This window comes from Acomys russatus, chromosome 24 (genome assembly GCF_903995435.1).
Source record: "Acomys russatus chromosome 24, mAcoRus1.1, whole genome shotgun sequence".
In the NCBI taxonomy this organism is placed as follows: Eukaryota; Metazoa; Chordata; class Mammalia; order Rodentia; family Muridae; genus Acomys; species Acomys russatus.
The window spans coordinates 50,741,248-50,760,130 of NC_067160.1; the positions used below are offsets into that span (position 1 = coordinate 50,741,248).

At 52.3% G+C, this 18,883-nt stretch overlaps 1 protein-coding gene across 1 annotated transcript; it reads right to left on the reverse strand.

Annotated features, from left to right (window-relative positions):
* Positions 1-4,226: 4,226 nt before the first annotated feature.
* Positions 4,227-15,613, reverse strand: St6galnac4 (ST6 N-acetylgalactosaminide alpha-2,6-sialyltransferase 4). Its single transcript, XM_051166912.1, has 6 exons — positions 15,474-15,613; positions 15,023-15,123; positions 12,205-12,390; positions 7,481-7,893; positions 5,985-6,092; positions 4,227-4,458 (listed from the first exon to the last, which is right to left on the reverse strand). The coding sequence occupies exons 2-6, from the start codon at positions 15,032-15,034 to the stop codon at positions 4,269-4,271; spliced, it is 909 nt and encodes a 302-aa protein (XP_051022869.1). The 5' UTR covers positions 15,035-15,123; positions 15,474-15,613; the 3' UTR covers positions 4,227-4,268.
* Positions 15,614-18,883: the final 3,270 nt, after the last annotated feature.

The following is an 18,883-nucleotide window of genomic DNA, read 5'->3' on the forward strand; positions in this document are numbered from 1 at the left end:
AAGGCACAGCAGCCATAGCATGGCTGGGGATGGGGTGTGGCGGGAGGGGAGGGGGGGGCCTCAGTCCTGCCTCATCTCTGCAGCTGGTCACTCAGTTTGAGTCCTTTCTCCCCAGGGGAAGTACTGGTGGGACAGCCAGGTACCCCCATTTCCTGCATTTTACCTTTGGGTTGGAAGAGGGGGGAGGGAGGCCTGGGTGTGCTTAGCAAACATTCTACCACTAAACTACACCTTAACCCTTCCTTTAACAAATATCTTTTCTTTTCTTTCTTTCTTTCTTTTTTTTTTTTTTTTTTTTTTTTTTTTTTTTTTTTTTTTTTTGGTTTTTCGAGACAGGGTTTCTCTGTGTAGCCTTGGCCATCCTGGACTCACTTTGTAGACCAGGCTGGCCTCGAACTCACAGCGATCCTCCTGCCTCTGCCTCCCGAGTGCTGGGATTAAAGGCCTGCGCCACCACGCCCGGCTCTTCCTTTTTGGTTTTTCGAGACAGGGTTTCTCTGTGTAGGCTTGGCTGGGATTAAAGGTGCACACCACCATGCTCGGCTTCTTTAGCAAACTTCTTTGTGTTCTCATGATTGTCCCTGGGAGTCTTCCTCACCTACTACCTCAGTGCCACAGCCAGAGCTGTGCTGAGCTCAGCTGAAGCCAGGCCTGGGCACTCCAACCTTCAACCAGGACAGAGGAGACTGGGAACCTAAGCAGAGCCTAGTACTGTGGTCATAGACCAGGAAATACCTGGGTCTCCATGGACAGGGGTGGCCAACTGTCCCAAGTAAGCAGAGGGGTGGGGGAGTCCTTTCCTCTCTGAACATACACCAGAGAGCAGCTCTTACCTCAGCCAAGACCACCCCCACCCCAGGAAGAAGTCCTAAATTACCCCGTGGCTGTGGGACGCACCTAGCTTCCTCTCTGGGCCTAGATGGAAGCAAGTTTGCTGAGAGACACAGGAGCCAGAGGAGGGATAGGAACACAAGAGGCTCCCCAGTCTGTAAACTTGTTTGAGCGCACAACGCCTCAGGGCTGCGCTTCTGTAAACTTGTTTGAGCCCACACCGCCTCAGGGCTGCGCGCAGCTCCCTGCCCCTACTCACCTTCCAGCAGGTACCAGGCCCACACTGGCAAAGAAGGGGCCTCTTCAGCTTCATCGCGGGAGAGTCTTCAGTAGACCCTGTGCCAAGGACCATACCCATCAAGAGGGCATCTTTGTGTGCCTGGAGGAAGTAGGTGACAGTCTCTCTGAGAAATACAATTATTCAGGCCAACCCAGCAATAAACACCTCACCCAGAGGCAGGGCTGAGCCAGAAGCATTTCTGTGTGCTTGGACCAAAGGGTTGGGCCAGCATTTCCTGGTGGCTAGGAAACAGATAAGGGTTAGCTCCCTTCGGGACCAAGGGGTCTCTTGGCTCTGGACACCCAGGGTGAGGGCACAGGTGGGGAGGCTTCTAACGGAGTGGAAACCCCATTACCTACCGGTGAGTGAAAAGTAGAAAGAAGCTATGCCTACAGTGAAGGCCTAGAGGCCAAAATCACCTTATCTCAGAACCATCTTTAGCATCAAACAAGCATTCCTTATCTATCTTTGTCAGAATATCCTGCAACTAAGAGATAAAACCTTTGCCATTAACTCAACAGATTCCTGGCTTTTAAAAACTCAAAGCCAAGAACGCCATCAAACGAGCATCTCAGGCCTATAAGAGCCTTTCCCTCATCTTGCAGTGCCTGCCTCTCTGATGTGCCCACCAATGTATTTTATTCGTTTCTGGTGTTTGTTTGTTTGTTTTCCTTTGGTTTTTCGAGACAGGGTTTCTCTGTGTAGCCTTGGCTGTTCTGGACTCGCTCTGTAGACCAGGCTGGCCTCAAACTCACAGTGATCCACCTGCCTCTGCCTCCCAAGTGCTGGGATTAAAGGTGTGTGCCCACCAATGTATTTTAAACCTGCCTGGATTTAGGACTTTCTTCTGCAAAACTATAAAATTTCATGAAACTGTTTCCACGTTGGAACATGGAATTTGTGGTAACCTGAATCTGTTTTCCTGGGACAGGTCATTCAAAGCAACTCCAGAAGAAACTATTCCCATTAATATGCGAAATCTAAGCCAGGTGTGGTGGCGCATGCCTTTAATCCCAGCATGTGTGAGGCAGAGGCAAGCAGATCTCTGCGAGTTCCAGGCCGGCCTGGTCTACCAAGAGAGTCCAGGACAGCCAAGGCTACACAGAGAAACCTTGTCTCAAAAAACCAAAAACAAACAAACAAAAAACAAAAAAAAAAAAAGAAAGGAAGGCTGTCTTGAAACAAAGAAACAAATAATAATAATAACAAATAGATGAGAGCTCTATTTTTTGTACCTGACATCACCTATTCCAGGGTGAGGCAGGACCACCCACAGAGGAGGGCACCCCACTTAAATAGTGGCTTCCACACACAAGTGCCAAGTGTGTGCTAAGCCCCAGGGACAGCTTAGCATCTCTGAACTCATACGGTCTCGTGAGGTAGGAACTACTTTATTGCCTTTATACATGGAGAAACTGAAACCCAGAAAGGTTCTAACCAAACAGAGCCAGAGAGCAGAGAAGAGTGCGAGAGTCGGGTTGGGCCTGCTGCCAGGGCCCTCCACTCACCCACTACTCACCTCTGCCCTGTTCCTACTCACAGCCCCTCAGCACCACCCAGCCTGAGGAAGTGGCTTGGCATCCAGCCTGCATCTCAGGCTCCCGAACTCAAGCCCCTCCCTCCCACCTACTTATAAGGCTGACACCGGACAGGGAGGGATGTAGGGCAGTGCTGAGCCTCGGGCCAGGTCTCCAGTTACTCCTGAAGAAAAGGAGGATTGGGCTAGGGCACAGGAGTCCTCAGGGTGATTGTGTGTGTGTGTGTGTGTGTGTGAGAGAGAGAGAGAGACAGAGAGACAGAGAGAGATGGGTGTGTGTGTCTGTCATTTGTGGGATCCAGTACAAAAGCAGAACCTAAAAATTAAAAACCAGAACCTAAAAGAATTTCAAGTTTGCAGCAGGAGAGGTTAAGCTGAGCACAGGGCTCCTGGAGACTGCAGAGCTCATACCCGGGTGGGGGTGGGGGATTGTTCAGAGCTCTGGAGCCAAGCCCAGAGCTAAATTCCACAGGCTCCAATCTTCAGTCTTTCAAAGGGAGAAGGAAGGGGCAGCAGTGAGCTCCCCAGCCTGAGAGCGAGCATCCCAGCTCCGCCACCTCAGGAAAGCTAGCCTATAGGCTACCTCATCTGAGCGAGCATCAGCTCCCTCCTCATGGTGGTCACACCCTCACCAACAGCAGGATGGTAGTTAATGCGTTCTAGTACTGAAAATCAAGGTTCAGAGAAAGGGCTGGCCCCAGAGACCACTCCCTCCAGGCAGCGCCACCGCCCACCGTGAGCTGCCTTCTGCCTCCATCTCACAACGGAACCAAACTCCACTGTTAACGGGGCAGTCTGACTGGCAAAGATTTTGGAATCTGACTCATGGGACAGGGAAGTGATGTTGGGTGGAATTTCTTTCTCATCCCAAGTCTCCTTGCTCCTGTTTCTGCTGAGTGAGGACAGAATGGCGCTCCTGGACCAGCAGTGTCCTGTGGTCAGACTATAAGAGGGCCCGGCTCGGGAGATGTTGGGACAGGAGGCTGTGGGGCTGATGCCCAGCTACAATGCTGGAAGAGTAGATGGCTGCAGGCCTAGATATTGGCTGAGACGCTCAGTCTGTGCTCCAGCGAAGAGGTTACAGGCCTGTGTCCTAACCCTCAGCCCACATCTGTTACCACACTAGACACAGCGTCCACAAAATACACATTTACCGGTGCACTCCTGAGACAGTCCCGGGAGGCTGATGCTCAGGTGGCCCTTGCACCCATCAAATCCCAGGTTCCAGGCTGCACCAACCAGGGCCACCAACCAGCCTGAGAATGTGGCACCATGTGGCTGGGGATAGGTAGAGGGGAGATCCAAGACTGGCACAAAGTCACGATGCTGGTGAGGGGAGCCCCAGGGCAAAGGCCACAACCCCAAAATGAAGATGAAGATTCTCCTGGGGGTAGGGGTGGTTATAAAGAGCACCCTCCTTGACTTCCCTTCAAGTCACAAGGCCCGAGATTTCTCCAGGGGCACCCAGTGTGTAGTAAACGGAAACCCCAGGTACCACTTGGCATTAGGCAGAAGCCGAGGGTCATAAAGTCAGTGTTCATGACGGGAGTGTGGTAGGCCAGAATGGGCTGCGGGCCCTCGGAGGCCCAGCGGACGCTTGGCAGCCACTGGCAACGGGAACTATTTGGCCCTCCAGGATGGGTGGGCGAATACAATGGGCCTCTTCTTGGCCCAGCGAGAGAACACAGCCTTCTCGGTGATGAACCGATGGGCACTCCGTGGTGCCTGCTCATGAAGAAGGTACATCTGACATTCATCCAGCCGGCCCTTCTCAAAGTAGTGGTAAGGCACAGAGTGGGGACTCTTCTCACTGTGGGGAGGGAAAAGAGTCAGGTGGGAAAGACACAAGACCTCAGGGCTGTCCACCTCCAGCTGTGCCTCAGCTGCTTGGCTGAGGGACGGATACCCGCATCTGGACGGAATGGCAAAAGGCCAGCAGGTGTGGAGCCCACTGGCCAGGACTCAGAAACTGCTTCTTGCCAGCTGGGTGACTGTGGGTCAGAAAAAAGCACACCCCAGCAGCCCATCTGGAGTAGGGTGTTCAACTGCAGGCAGAGCAAGCCAAAGGATAAATTCACCACAGGAGAGGTGTCACTCACTGTAGGAGCGGTGCCTGACCCATGCCCAGGGCTGTCAGTCCTGCATGCCCACCTGTCCGGAGGTACTCTGCAGGCCAGCCATGGCGGGGCCCTGCTCTAACCATTTTGTTCACGTGCCCAAGACACAGGTTCTGAAGCGAAAGGGGTGAAAACCTGGGATCTTTTTCAAACTCCTTAGTTATACTGAAATGTAACGATGTAATATTGTCATAATGCAATCCCATATCCACATCTGAACTCAGTATTTAAGTGGCACTGCAACTAAATTTGTAGTGTTTTATTAAAATAGATACAGGCTGGGGGGGGGGTGATGAGCACACTTTTAAAGATTGTTCCATCTGGTGGACTCAACCCAAGGCCCACTTTGCTAAATCTTTTTGGCAACATAATTTTTTTTTGCATTTATTTATGTGTTTGTGTGTGTGTGTGTGTGTGTGTGTGTGTGTGTGTGTAGGGTGGGTAAGCACCTGCCACAGTGTACATAAGAATCCAAAGAGAACTTAAGAGTCAGTTCTCTCTTTCCATCATGTGGGTCCTGGGGATTGAACTCAGGCTGTAAGACTTGGCGGCAAGAGTCTTTACCCACTTCGCTGTTCCACCAGCCCCCTATTTGGTAACTTGATGGCATGGTTCTTTTTCTTTTCTTTTTTGAGGCAGGGTTTCTCTGTGTAGCCTTGGCTGTCCTGGACTCACTTTGTAGATCTGGCTGGCCTCAAACTCACAGAGATCTGCTTGCCTCTGCCTCCCAAGTGCTGGGATTAAAGGCGTGCGCCACAGTGCCCAGCTTGGTGGCATGGTTCTTAAGTGTGAACTCTGTAGGTGACAATGTGTCATGCAGCAATGTCAAAGGTTAGACCCACATCCTCTGAGAGGGCTCAACAACCTTCTGAGAGATGTGCAAGTTTCCGTTTTAGTTTGAGTTTTTTGAGAGGCTCTCAAAAAGGCGGGTGGGGTGGGGGTGGGGGAGGTGAGGGGGGAGGAGACACACTTGAACTTGACGTGTGTGGAACCAAGATCACCTCTGATCCTGACATGCCTGCCTCCGTCTCCTAAGTGGGGTTACTATGCCCAGCTAGAGGTTACACTTTTACCCCAAAGGCCTACATTTGGGGGTGTCTGTGCCTGGGTCACCTATCATGAAGCCTTCACAGCTCACAGACCCTCTGGCTCAAGGCCTCACCCCTTCCCCTCCTCCCCTCACCCCAACCCCCACCCCCAGCCTGGGCGCCAGTCTGACCTGCAGTAGCTGTCACTGACCATCCCGTAGACCACGATCTCCTCACACAGTTCCAGGGCCAGGATCATGGTGAACCAACCAGTGCTAAGAAAGGAACCGGACTGCCTCCTGGGGAGGGTGGGACACCGTTAATGACCCCTTCTGACATCCTCCACTCCCACCTGACAACTAGAAAGGGGTCCAGGGGAGGGCGGGGACGGGGTGGCGAGCCAGCCTGAGGGCTGCAGTGCTGAAGCTGCATGCTAACAAGGTCTGTTTAGTTTTACAGCCCAAGCTGATGATGGGCTTAGGGCCCCGAAGAACCAGGCCTGGGGAGACCACAGGTGCAAGAGAGCACCCTGGGTAAAAGCGAGGGAGTCTGTTTAAATCTTCCCGTCCAAGGCTGCCTCTGCTGTAAGGCACCCTACTCACTCCTGCAACCCTCAGCCTCAGTGGCCCAGCTGGAAAATGAGGAGACTTCAAGGTGGCTTTGAAGAGAGAACCCTGTCAGTCCTGCCCATGCCCCGCGCCCTCATCCTGCCTGAGTCAAGGTGCTGTGGCAGCCCCAAGCCTCAGCTGTCTTGGTGGCAGCTCTGGGTACTCTCTAAGGAGAAGGTCACCCCCTCTGCCTCTCCTAAGGGTACAGGCTGGCTAAGCATGGCCCAATACCTGCCCCACCTGGTGCTAACACTCAGGGAGGAAATACGTAAACATATGTCAGGTGGTGTCAGCAGCTAGAAAAAGGGGGAAAATACAGAGTATCAGGGGGGCCACTCCTTCAGAGGAGGTGGTCAGGGAGGGCTTTCCCGAGTAAGTAGCAGTTCATTTAGACCACAGCAGCCAGAAAAAGCCAATCATGGGAAAATCTGGAAGAATGTTCTAGGTAGAAGGCACAAAGCATGCTGCTGGGAACACATTTGAGCATTTGAGGGGGCCAGGGCACATTACGGAGGTGAAGAGCTGTCTGGTGTAGGCTGCTGAACTCTGAGCCTGAGGCCCAAAGGCAGTTGAGGTTTTGTTTTATTTTTATTCTTGCTCATTTTTTAAAAGATTTATTTATTACGTATATACCACTCTGCCCACATGTACACCTGCCCGCCAGAAGAGGGCACCAGATCTCATTATAGACGGCTGTGAGCCACCATGTGGTTGCTGGGAATTGAACTCAGGACCTCTGGAGGAACAGTCACTGTTCTTAACCTCTGAGCCATCTCTCCAACCCATTCTTGCTCATTTTTGAAGTAGTTTCACGTAGCCCAGGCTAACTCAACGGAACTCCCTATGTAGCTGAAGATGACCTTGAACTCCTGACCTCCATGCTTCTACTTCCTGAGTGCTGAGATCACAGTGGTGTGCAAGGTCAGTTTATGTGTCGCTAGGGATGGAACCCAGGGCCTCACGCATGCCAAGCAAGCACTCTGCCAACGGAACCACACCACCAGCCGGAAGTAACTCTCACTTCAGTTATCTGGAACGGACTTCCGAGGCCACCCTGATGCCAAGGGTCCCCGGCTCACCGGTTCTTGCCTGTCTCATCCTGGAAGATCTGGTCGCAGTAGGCCATCATGCGTTCAGTGAAGGTGTACACCTGTAGGCCTGGGTACATTCTGGTGAGCTGCAGCAACGTGCGGTAGGTGCGGCCGCCCAGCATCCGGTCCATGTGCCTGCCCTGGCCCCACACCACATAGAGTGTGTCTCGAGCATGCTGGAAGTAGTGTGAATAGTTGCGCAGAAGCAGCGGCACGCTTGTGTGCGAGATCACACGCAGAGTGCTGCGCTGGCCCACGTCCTCCTCGAAGCCCACGGTGGGGGCCTGGTTCATGCGCAGAACACACTCAGCAGCATCGATCTGGGCACCCAGGCCAGAACCCAGCATCTGGCCCGAGCTGGACACCACTGCGCAGCTGCGGCACGGCTCTCGGATAAGTGGCTGTAGAGGGAAGCAGAGAGAGATCAGGAGCCCTCAGCACCAGCTGCTGCCCCTTCCCCTCACGCTGCCATCATGCCTACTCACGGGCCTGATGGTTGAATCAGTTCCAAGGACTAGAATTTACTGTGGTTTTCCTGCTTGCTTGTTGTTGTTGTTGGTTTGGTTTTTTTTTTTTTTTTTTTTTTTGATTTTTGGTTTGGTTTGGTTTGGTTTGGGTTTGGTTTTCAGAGACAGGGTTTCTCCGTGTAGCCTTGGCTGTCCTGGACTCACTCTGTAGACCAGGCTGGCCTCGAACTCACAGAGATCGGCCTACCTCTGCCTCCCGAGTGCTGGGAGTAAAGGTGTGCGCCGCCACAACCTGGCTCTTTGGTTGTTTTTGTTTTTGGAGGATGGGGCACATGCCATAGTGCACATGTGACGTCAGTTCTCTCCTGCCACCACCTGAGTTCCAAGAGTAGAACTCATCGGCCTGCAAGCTTTGTAGGAAGCGCGGTCACCCATTAGGCTACCTGGCTGGCCCCGGGGTTTCACTGGTGACAGTAAGTCTCGCTTTGTTGCCCAGGCATGTCTCGTGGCATTTCTTCTGCTTCAACTTCACAAATGCTGGGACTATAGGTGGCAGCCACCATGTTTGCCCACTTGGCAAGCCAGACGAATGAAAATGACTTTCCCAGACTTCCTTATCAGCCATAAGCCAGTGTCGTTGCTGCTCCCTAGGCCCTAAAAAGTCCCTACATCATTGGGACCTTGTTTCAGTTACACGGTCAAATATTTATAAAGCACTTATAAAGAGAGGCCTCTGGCACCTACTGGATGTCATGCATTCATTAAGTAAACATAAGCTCAGTTCTTCAGAACCACCTAGACCACCCCCCCGCCCTTGCCCTGCCCAAGCCCAACTGCACACACTTCTGTTTATAATAGAAGGGGCTTCCTAGTGCCATGGCCTTGGGCAAGGCATGTCACCCCTCATCTGTGAAGTGGGTGTGCAAAAAATCTGCTGACCCTCTTGTGAGAACAGCCATAGAAAAAGTACAAGGAAAGAAAGAGCTGGGGAGGGGGAGGGGGGTGACAAAGGGTGGGTTTCAGGACAGTAGGCCGAAGTCAGTAGGCTGGCACACAGGGTGGAAAGGAAAAAAATCTCTCTCTGTGCTCCAAGCCTCCTCTAGCCCTTCTGAGAGCCAGAGAGGGCTGCAGAAGGGCGCAAGAGAACCTTTGGGAGTGACAGAACAGTTTTGTGCCATCAAGGTGAAGGTTATCTAGGCTCTCCTACTGCTGTCAAAACTCACTGACCAGGTATGGTGACACACGCCTTTAGGCCCAGCACTTGGGAGGCCGAGGCAGGCAGATCTCTGTGAGTTCAAAGTCAGCCTGGTCTGCATAGCAAGTTCCAGACCAGCTAGGGCTATGTAGTGAGACCCTGTCTATAACGAAAAAGCTCCACGAACTGTTTACTTAAAATTGGTGAATTCTGTTACAATATGTTAACTTGTTTGTGTGTTTGCACGTGTGGACACACATCCATGTGGAGGCCCAAGGTTGATATAGAGTGTCTTCTTTGATCATTCTCCATCGTGTACACTGAGACAGGGTCCCTCCCCATACACCAGAAACCACACTTTGCCTAGACTGGCTAGCTGTTGTACCCTGGGGAGCCCATCTTCCCAAAGAGGGGGTTACAGCAAGATGCTATGCTACCCTCGCTTGTTGTGGGTTCTGGGGGTCCACGCCCCAGTCCTAACAGACACCTGCACGGCACTTGCATCATGCCTGAGCCATCTCCCTGGTCCTGCCTCACTTCTTTTGAAATGAGGTCTTGTTACACAGAGACTGCCCTGGGCCTCAGGTGCTGGGACTACAGATGTGAGCCCCCAGCCAGATCTCAGGCCCAGTAAACCGCACCCCCCCCCCACTCCATCCACCACCCTGACCCCATCTCCAGTTTGTTAGCCAGCAAGTGGCAGGGCTCCCAGGAAAAGGCCGGGCCCTCACCTGGAGGAACTCCAGTTTATAGAGGCATGTGGAAAATACAGGGACATTATGTCCACTCAATAAAAGACATTGTGAAATACCACTCAGGTCCTTTTTTCTTTTTTAAATAAGATGTTGATTTAAGAACACATAAATTAGCCAGGCTTGATGGTACCCGCCTTTAATCCTAGCATTAGGAAGGCAGAGGCAGGCAGATCGTTGTGAGTCTACAGAATGAGTCCAGGACAGCCAAGGCTACACAGAGAGACCCTGTCTCAAAAACAAACAAACAAACAAACAAATGTAGAATCTCGGGGCTTTCTCCAGCACCACATCTGCCTGCATGCCGCCATGTGTCCTGCCATGCAGATAATGACCTACACCTCTGCCACTGTAAGCCAGCCCCAAAGGAAAGATTTCCATCAGGTATCGTCCAACTGGCCTCACAAGCCCTTAGATTGTTTCCACTCAGCACAAGAGAGGAAAAGGTACATTCAAAATCTGCATTTCCCACTGAAGAAAAACAAGTGGAGGGTGGGGAGAGGGCTCCGGACCCTGTGGAAGGAAGGAAGAAAAGGCAGGAGGGAGAGGAAGGGCAGGCGAGTGAGCTGGGCAGTGTGGCATGCACTTGTAATTCCAGCACCAAGGAACTAGAGACAGGTAGTTCCCCAAGGCTCACTGGCTAGGCTAGCCAACTTAATTCCAGGCAGTGATTAAAAAAAAAAAAATTATGGGGCTGGAGAGATGGATCAGAAGTTAAGAGTACTGTCTGCTCCTCCAGAGGTCTTGAGTTCAATTCCCAGCAACCGCATGGTGGCTCACAGCCATCTTTAAGGAGATCTGGCGCCCTCTTCTGGCAATCAGGAAAACATGCAGACAGAACACTATACACATTAAAATAAAATACATATATGCTTGTTCATGTGTGTGTATATGTATATATGAATGTGGTCAAGGTCTGAGAAACAAAACCCAAGGCTGACCTCCACATACATCCACACACACAAAAGGAAAAAAAGAAAATCTTCTTTGAGGGCCTAAGGAACTCTGGCCACACTATGGCATGTTGGACAGTGTCCACTCAGCACACCCTTCTTGGGAGTGGAGAGTTCACACTACCAGGAGTTTTGGTGCTTTGCTTTGGGTTTGGTCCTAGAAATTGGACCTAGCGCCTGCCCTGGCTACCACTACGTCGGACCTACAGCCCCAGCCCACCCCAGGTGCTCTTCTCCATCAACACCTCACACAGCAGCCGCGCTGTGCGCTGTGCACTGTCTACCCGTCACCCTTTGGATCCTTGAAGCAGCCCCAACACAAGCAGGAACGGCTTCAACGGTCCCCGGAGCATGCCCTTAGGGCCAAGTGAGAGCCAGAAAACTAAGAACCTGAATCTTAGTGCCAAAAACTATACAGGACGCCTTTAGGGAGCTGTTAAATGTGAAATGTGACACAAGGGGCCACTACTGTCAGGGTCAAGGATATGAATGCCCCTGTGCCACATCAGGTAGAGCAAATATAGGGAGGTGGGCACCATGGATTTTTTTGTTTTGTTTTGTTTTGTGTTTTTTTGTTTTTGTTTTTGTTTTTGTTTTTTGTTTTTTGTTTTTTTTGGTTTTTCGAGACAGGGTTTCTCTGTGTAGCCTTGGCTGTCCTGGACTCCCTTTGTAGACGAGGCTGGCCTCGAACTCACAGCGATCCGCCTGCCTCTGCCTCCCAAGTGCTGAGATTAAAGGTGTGCGGCACCACGCCCCGCCATGGATGTTTTGTCAGTCTTGAATCCCAGTGTCTCCCCCCACTCTCCCCGCCCCCCGCCCTCTCCTTCTTTTAGTTTTTTGAGACAAGGTTTCTCTGTGTAACCCTGGCTGTCCTGGACTCCCTTTGTAGACCAGGCTGGCCTCAAACTCACAGCAATTCACCGGCCCTCTGCCTCCCGAGTGCTGGGATCACAGGCGTGTGTGCACCACCACGCAGCAACTTTGGCTCTTTATCCGCAGCTGCCACACAATGACAGACCTACTTAGTGGAGGCGAAGCCCTATTTGTTGAGCAGATGGTGTGGAGACACAGAAGTCTGAAGATGCACGGGGTATCCCAAGTGGGCAGCTACCCTTTCGTTACCAGCACGTGGTTCGGAGTACCCAGGCAATTCTTGCTCAGTGCAAACCCTCTTTCCTCCTAGACCTTGAGCCCACAGAGGGGTTAGGCAACTGGCAGACACCACACAGCTGGTGAGCAGAGAAGCTAGGCTCAGAGTCTAGGCTGGCTTGCCACCAGTGCCGCACTCACTGCTCCCTAGAGCTGGGAACACGCTAGGCTCCTTAGCACTGCCTGGCTCACTCACCTTCCCATCCGGCACGCTGCTGTAGCCACTGAAGTGCAGGGGTCCTGGCACAGTGGGTCTGGGGGCCACAGGGAGGGGGTGGTCCAGGCAGGTGGCCAGGCAGAGGGGCAGGCAAGCCCAGCAGCACAGGAAGACGTAGCCAGCAGAGAATGTCAAGGCACACAGTATGAGGAGCAGAAGGCGACCCTGAAGGAGACAGCGGTCAGGTGCCAGTGCAGTGCCTGCGGATAACATCCAGCCTCCCCGTGTAGAACCTCCACAGTAGAACCCCATCTCCACTGATGAGGCCTTCTTCAGGGGATGCCCAGCTCTCTGTTGCCCCTTGAATCTAGAGATAGCTCCCCCAAGTCCCCTCCTCTAGGGTCAAGACACTGACTCGAGATACATAGGATGAAGCCACATAAGCAGGGGTTCAGGGTACAGGTTGGGGTCTTAAATCCAAATGGCAGAACCCAAATTCTCACCTAGAGCCCAGATACACTATGCAGTCTGGGGTCTCAATGGTCTTCAGCCCAGGCCAGTGCTACCCCCATGACCCTACCTCCATTACTGCACCCTCACCCGACCCACTGTGTCCCCAGGGCTGATGCTAGGACCTGAGTGGGCAGTCCAGGAGATGGAAGGGGACTTGAGAGAAACATCACTTAAGAAATGCCTTCAAGGGGGCTGGTGAGATGGCTCAGAGGTTAAGAGCACTGTCTGCTCTTCCAAAGGTCCTGAGTTCAATTCCCAGCAACCACGTGGTTCAATTCCCAGCAACCACGTGATGGCTCACAACCATCTATAATGAGATCTGAGCTCTGGCACCCTCTTCTGGCCTGCAGGCAATACATTCAGGCAGAGCACTGTATACATAATAAATAAACAAATCTTTTAAAATAAAAAGAAATGCCTTCAGAGAGCTGGGTGCACCTGGCAGTAGTGGTGCACACCTTTTATCTCAGCACTTGGAAGGCAAAGGCAGGTGGATTGCTGTGAATTCGAGGCCAGCCTGGTCTACATAACGAGTCCAGGACAGCCAAGGCTACATAGAGAAATCCTGTCTCAAAAAACAAAAAACAGGGGCTGGAGAGATGGCTCAGAGGTTAAGCACACTAACTGCTCTTCCTGAGGTCCTGAGTTCAATTCCCAGCAACCTCATGGTGGCCCACGACCATCTATAATGTGATCTGATGCCCTCTTCTGGCCTACAGGTGTACATGAAGACAGCACTGTATACATAATAATAAATAAATAAATCTTTAAAAAAAACAAAACAAAACAAAAAACCCAGAGAGCTGGGTGTACAGTGGTGCACGCCTTTAATTCCAGCACTCTGGAGGCAGAGGCAGGTGGATCGCTATGGGTTTGAGGCCAACCTGATCTACAAAGAGTCCGGGACAGCCAGGGCTACACAGAAAAACCCTGTCTTGTGGAGGTGGCGGGGGGGGGGGGGTGGTGAAGAAATGCCTCCAAGGCCTGGAAAGACGGCAGACGGCTCAGTGGTGAGCTTCCTATGCTTGCAAAGGAGCCAGGTTCCCAGAGCCCAGGCAGGGTGCCTCACAACCACCCCTCATCTGGGTAAGCAAATACAATCAGTATCTCCAGGCACAGTAGCTCATCCCTTGCCTGAGGCCGGACAGACTGTTACAAGTTTGAGGCCAACCTGGGCTACACTGTGAGTTCCAGGCTATCCTGGGCTACAGACTGAAACCTTGTTTCAAAAACAAAACAAGCAGACAAAAAACAAAACAAAACAGAAAATGCTTTCAGTAGTTGGAATGCTCCCCCTTGGTCACTCCCACTTCTAGAAAGACATACCAAAGGCCACCGACAGAAACCCTCTGGTCCTCTCATGGGAATGGCCTCCTGCATACCCACTGAGCACCCAGAAAGCTTTGCAAGAGTCCTAGCCCAGGTGTCAGCCACTTTGTGCTAGGCCATCCATTTCAATACCTGTGACTCTCTGAGCTCCTGTTCTAGGCCCAAGGCCACTCCAGAGGAAACAGAGGGAGCTGGCCGTTGCGCCCAGAAAACCAGAGACTCAGAACAGCGCCCCCCCACATCCTGCCAGCGGCCCACCCTTCCTTGTCTGTCCATAAGCTACATCAGTTTCTAAAAATAAATCTCTTTGTGGCCAGTTGTCCAGGAGACAGGGTTCACAGCTCCTGAGGCCTCTGGCTTGGCACACCAACTGGTCCCCTGCCCACAAGGGACGGGAGACCTTGACTCAGGCAGTGGTGACTAATCTCCCCACCCCCAACATTCGGGGTGCTCACAGTAAAGACAAGAGCAGCTGACCCGAACCTTCACACCCAGTCTCACCCCCTCTACTTGGTGACAACTGTACTGCTACTTGCAATTCTAAGTGAGAACAAAGTAAAACCAAAAAAGGAAGCCCCTCCCTGGGGTCACCCAGCCTCAGGAACAGGGTGGTGGCACAGCAGCAACCCCTGGGGCTGTGGGTGGGACTTTGTGTAGGTAGGTGCTCAGCTGGTGTATGGCTCTGTGTTCTATGCCCAACACCAAATGGGGTTGGGACGACTCCCAGCATGGGAAGCCGGGCATGGTGGCACACATCTTTAATCCCAACACTTGGGAGGCAGAGGCAGGTGGAGTGCTGTGAGTTCGAAGCCACCCTGGTCTACAAAGCGAGTCCAGGGCAGTCAAGGCTACACAGAGAAACCCTGCCTCAAAAAACCAAATAAATAAATAAATAAATAAATAATAACAACAAAACAAAACAAAACAAAAAAACTCCTGGCATAGGAAGGTGGCTGTGAAGTTCTGCCCAGGTTACCCCCAAATCCTAGCCAGCTTTCTTTTCCATGTCACTTACCGGGGCCTTCATGCTGTCCTTGCCCTCAGCAGTCCGGAGGCTGCTGTCTCCAGAGCTTGGGATGGGAAAGGCTAGAAGCTGGTCCCAGGATATGAGGGAAACTGAGGCAAGGGAAGACACAGATCCAGGTCAAGGCAAACGGACCCAGGAACCAAAATCCTTAAAGTCTCCAAGCACGCAACAACGATCTCCATCCTAAAGGATGTGGGTTCAGAGACCTTGCCAAACCAATCCCCAAGGTGCAGACAGGGAAGGAGAGGCAGAGGACACTTGAGCACTCTCGGCTCAAGGTCACCCATTCGGTCAGAGGCAGGCAAAGAAAGCCAGGAGTCAGAATTTCTTCCCTATCCAATCCCACTCTCTACGATGGAGAGAGAGGCCTGGGGCAGGCAGGATGTAGGGTTTTCACCCTGCTAGCTTCCACCTTCCCCTCCCCAAGCTGAGTGCTAACCGGATGGGTAGGCTGGTGTGCGCCGGGGTCTCAGGATGCGCCGTTCGGAGCTCCATGTCCAGTGGGCCGGGCCAGAGGGGCTGGAACCGGGCCCCGGAGAGGAGGCGGTGCTGCCGCCGCAGCTCCGGCAGCTCAGAAGCTACAACCGTGAGGGCGGAGGCCTGGGCGGGGCCTGACGGAGGGGCGGATACTTCGCGCACAAGGGGCGGGGTCTGCCCAGCTCAAGGCCAGCCCTTGCGTGGCTGTCTCAGAGACCTCCCGGCTGGGCGAGAGGTCTCGACGTTGGGGGCGGGGCCTGCCTACTTTGGCTTTTCACTCTACTCCTTGTGTGCCGAGGGCCTGGAAAGAAGAGAGGGCGAGATCTCCAGGTCTGAGCCACCGTGCAATGGCTGCTGGCCTTGGGGACTTGTGCTTCTCTATTTCTGAAATTACCGGGGAAGTGACAGGGGACAGGAAATGAAGCAAGAAGAGAGAAGCAGTACCGGGTTTCAGGATGGAAGGGTTGTCAGCTCAAATGAAATCTAGATGTGAACTTTAATTTTCAGCTTCAGATAGGCAAGGAAGAAACATTTTTGCTTTTGAGACACAGTCGCCCATATTTCAGGCCGACTTCGAACCCACCAAGATCCAGCTGCCTCCCCTAGAGGTCTGAGAGCTGGGATTGATGGCTCAGGCTGTTTTTCTGTTGTTGTTGTTGCTGTTTTTCAAGACAGGGTTTCTCTGTGTAGTCCTGGCTGTCCTGAAACACAGTTAGACCAGGCTGGCCTCGTACTCAAGACATATGCCTGCTTCTGCCTCCCCAGTGCTGGGATTCAAGGTGTGTTTTTCATATAGCCATTCAGCTGTAGATGCAGCCTTCTTCTCTGTGAAGTGGAGAAAATAACCCTCCCCCGGTGAGAAAGGGCAGAGGTGGCTCAGAGCACTAGCAGGAAATTTCGTTCCCACTACCTATGAATCCCTCCAGCAGTAGCCACCTTCTGACCTATCGCATCAAACCCACCCCCACCTCAGAATCTCGCTCTTGCTGCCTTCTCTACCTGGACTGCTCTCATCACATTGCTAGCAGGGCTCCTGGTCCCTCAGCTCCTCAGGAAGACCCTCGTCAACCACCCTTTCCGATGGGCACACCCAAATGTGTCACTTCAGACAAGATCTATGTAGCTGTCCCAGCTTGCTTTCTGCTGCCGTGACAAACACCGTGACCGAAAGCAATGTGGGGGGAAAGGCTTTATTTCAGCTCACAACTGAATTCCCACATTGCAGTCCATCCTGAAGGGAAGACAGGGCAGGAACCTAGAGGCAGGAACTAGAGCAGAGGCCAGGAAGGAGTCAACTTACTGCTTGTTCCTCAGGCTCACATTCAACTACCTTTCTTTCTCTCTCTCTCTTTTTTAAAGATTTATTCACTATTATGTATACAGTGCTGTCTGCATGCACACCTGCAGGCCAGAAGAGGGCATCGGATCACATGGTAGATGGTTGTGAGCCACCATGTGGTTGCTGGGAATTAAACTCAGGACCTCTGGAAGAGCAGTTGGTGTCCTTAACCTCTGAGCCATCTCTCCAGCCCATCAACTACCTTTCTTATAACCACCTAAGATCACTTGTCTGGGGGTGACACTGCCCACAAGAAGGCTGAACCCTCCTACATTAATCACTAACAACAATAACAACAACACAACACAACAACAACAAAGAGAGAGAGAGAAAAGAAAAATGCGATGACAGGTCAATGATGGGGGCATTTTCCCTCTTCCCAGATGACCCTAGTTTGTTCTAAGCACAGTCCAGGATAGTCTGGGATCCTCCTGTGGGAGTCTCACAAATGCTGGGATCACAGGCATTAGCCCCACCCCGCCCCCAGCAGTACACTGTGAAATCATGTCAGTTCCCTGTTCTCATGCCCTTATGCTCATTAGACTCATCTCCATATGATGACAGTCCCAGCATCTTCAGCACCCATATGGTACCCGACAGGAGCAAAACAAGGTGGGAGAGCCAGGGGTCCCTGAGGGCTTAGGTCACTTCCCTCAGCCTCAGTCCCTGCCAAGGTTTCTGTCACCTTCATGTGTGACCCCAGCGGTCTCTGAGTTCAAGGTCAGTGCCATGGGAGTCAGACCCCAGAAGATGTGGCAGTCGATCCCAATTCCTGCTTTGTCACACTCCTACCTTTCTATGTCCCTGGCTGGACACCTCTGGGTGGCATCAGAAGCCCAACACCATTTCTCAACTTCCTGCCAACCCACAAGGAATCCCTGCAGCTGTGACAGCACACAATAATCACCCAACAACACCCAGAACGGGCCATGTGGGTCTGCTTGAAAAGCCCCCATTCCTGGAATGCCCCATCGAGGCCAGTCTCTTCTGCTCTCCCTTCTCTCTCTGTCCCACTAGCCACTTTCCAAAGTATGGCCACATCTGTTGGGCCAGTAGAACAGTTTATTAAGAAGTTTTCCCAGAGTCCTGGCTGACCGGTCTTGGGGAGGACCTTCATTTCCTACCCCATGACCCCCACAGTGCTACTTCTTGCTAAAATGTTTCCTTTTTCCCAAATTCCAGGTCCTTCACTGTGCTGTTGGCCTGGGACCCAACAGGGACATCTATGACCCTTCTGGTGTCAGCTTAGAAGGTAAGGCCTCCTCCCTCCTGACATCACCTGTGAGATGATTGGTAGTGGGCCCCAGGCTTCTCCCCAAAGCTGTGTCATCCTAGCTGATAGCCTGTTACAGGCGGTACCTAATGTGTTCCTGAGGTCTGTGCACGTTCTTTTTCCATTTCACTCCTTAGACACAGGAGGCAAGGGGGCAGCTAGCACCGTGCCCCAGAAACATAGCCAGGCTCGAGAACTCCTTGAAAGAAAAGACCATTGAGAACCGTTGGGTCAGACTGAGGTCAAAAGTCATGCTAGTTTCCCAGAGGAAAGAGAAGAGATGGCCCAGGGATGCAATAGGCTAGCCTAGAGTCCTTAGGCTGGCCACTGAGGCATCCCCATTTGACAGAGGACTGAAAAGCCACTCAAGATCAATAGTGACAGCTGAGCATGGGGGAACATGCCTTTAATCCCAGTCCTTGGGAGGCAGAGGCCAGCCTGGTCTCTCACTTTGTAGATCAGACTAGCCTTGAACTCACGGAGATCTGCCTGCCTTTGCCTCCGCAGTGCTGGGATTAAAGGCATTTACCACAATCGGCATCTGGGGCTGGTCTTGCTCCTAAACCTGTACCTTAAAACCTCTGGGCTTGATGGGCAGTGGTGGCGCATGCTTTTAATCCCAGCACTTGGGAGGCAGAGGCAGGCGGATCTCCGTGAATTCGAGGCCAGCCTGGTCTACAAAGTGAGTTCCAGGACAGCCAGAGCTGTTACACAGAGAAACCCTGTCTCAAAAACAAAGCAAAACAGCTTTACCTTGCTC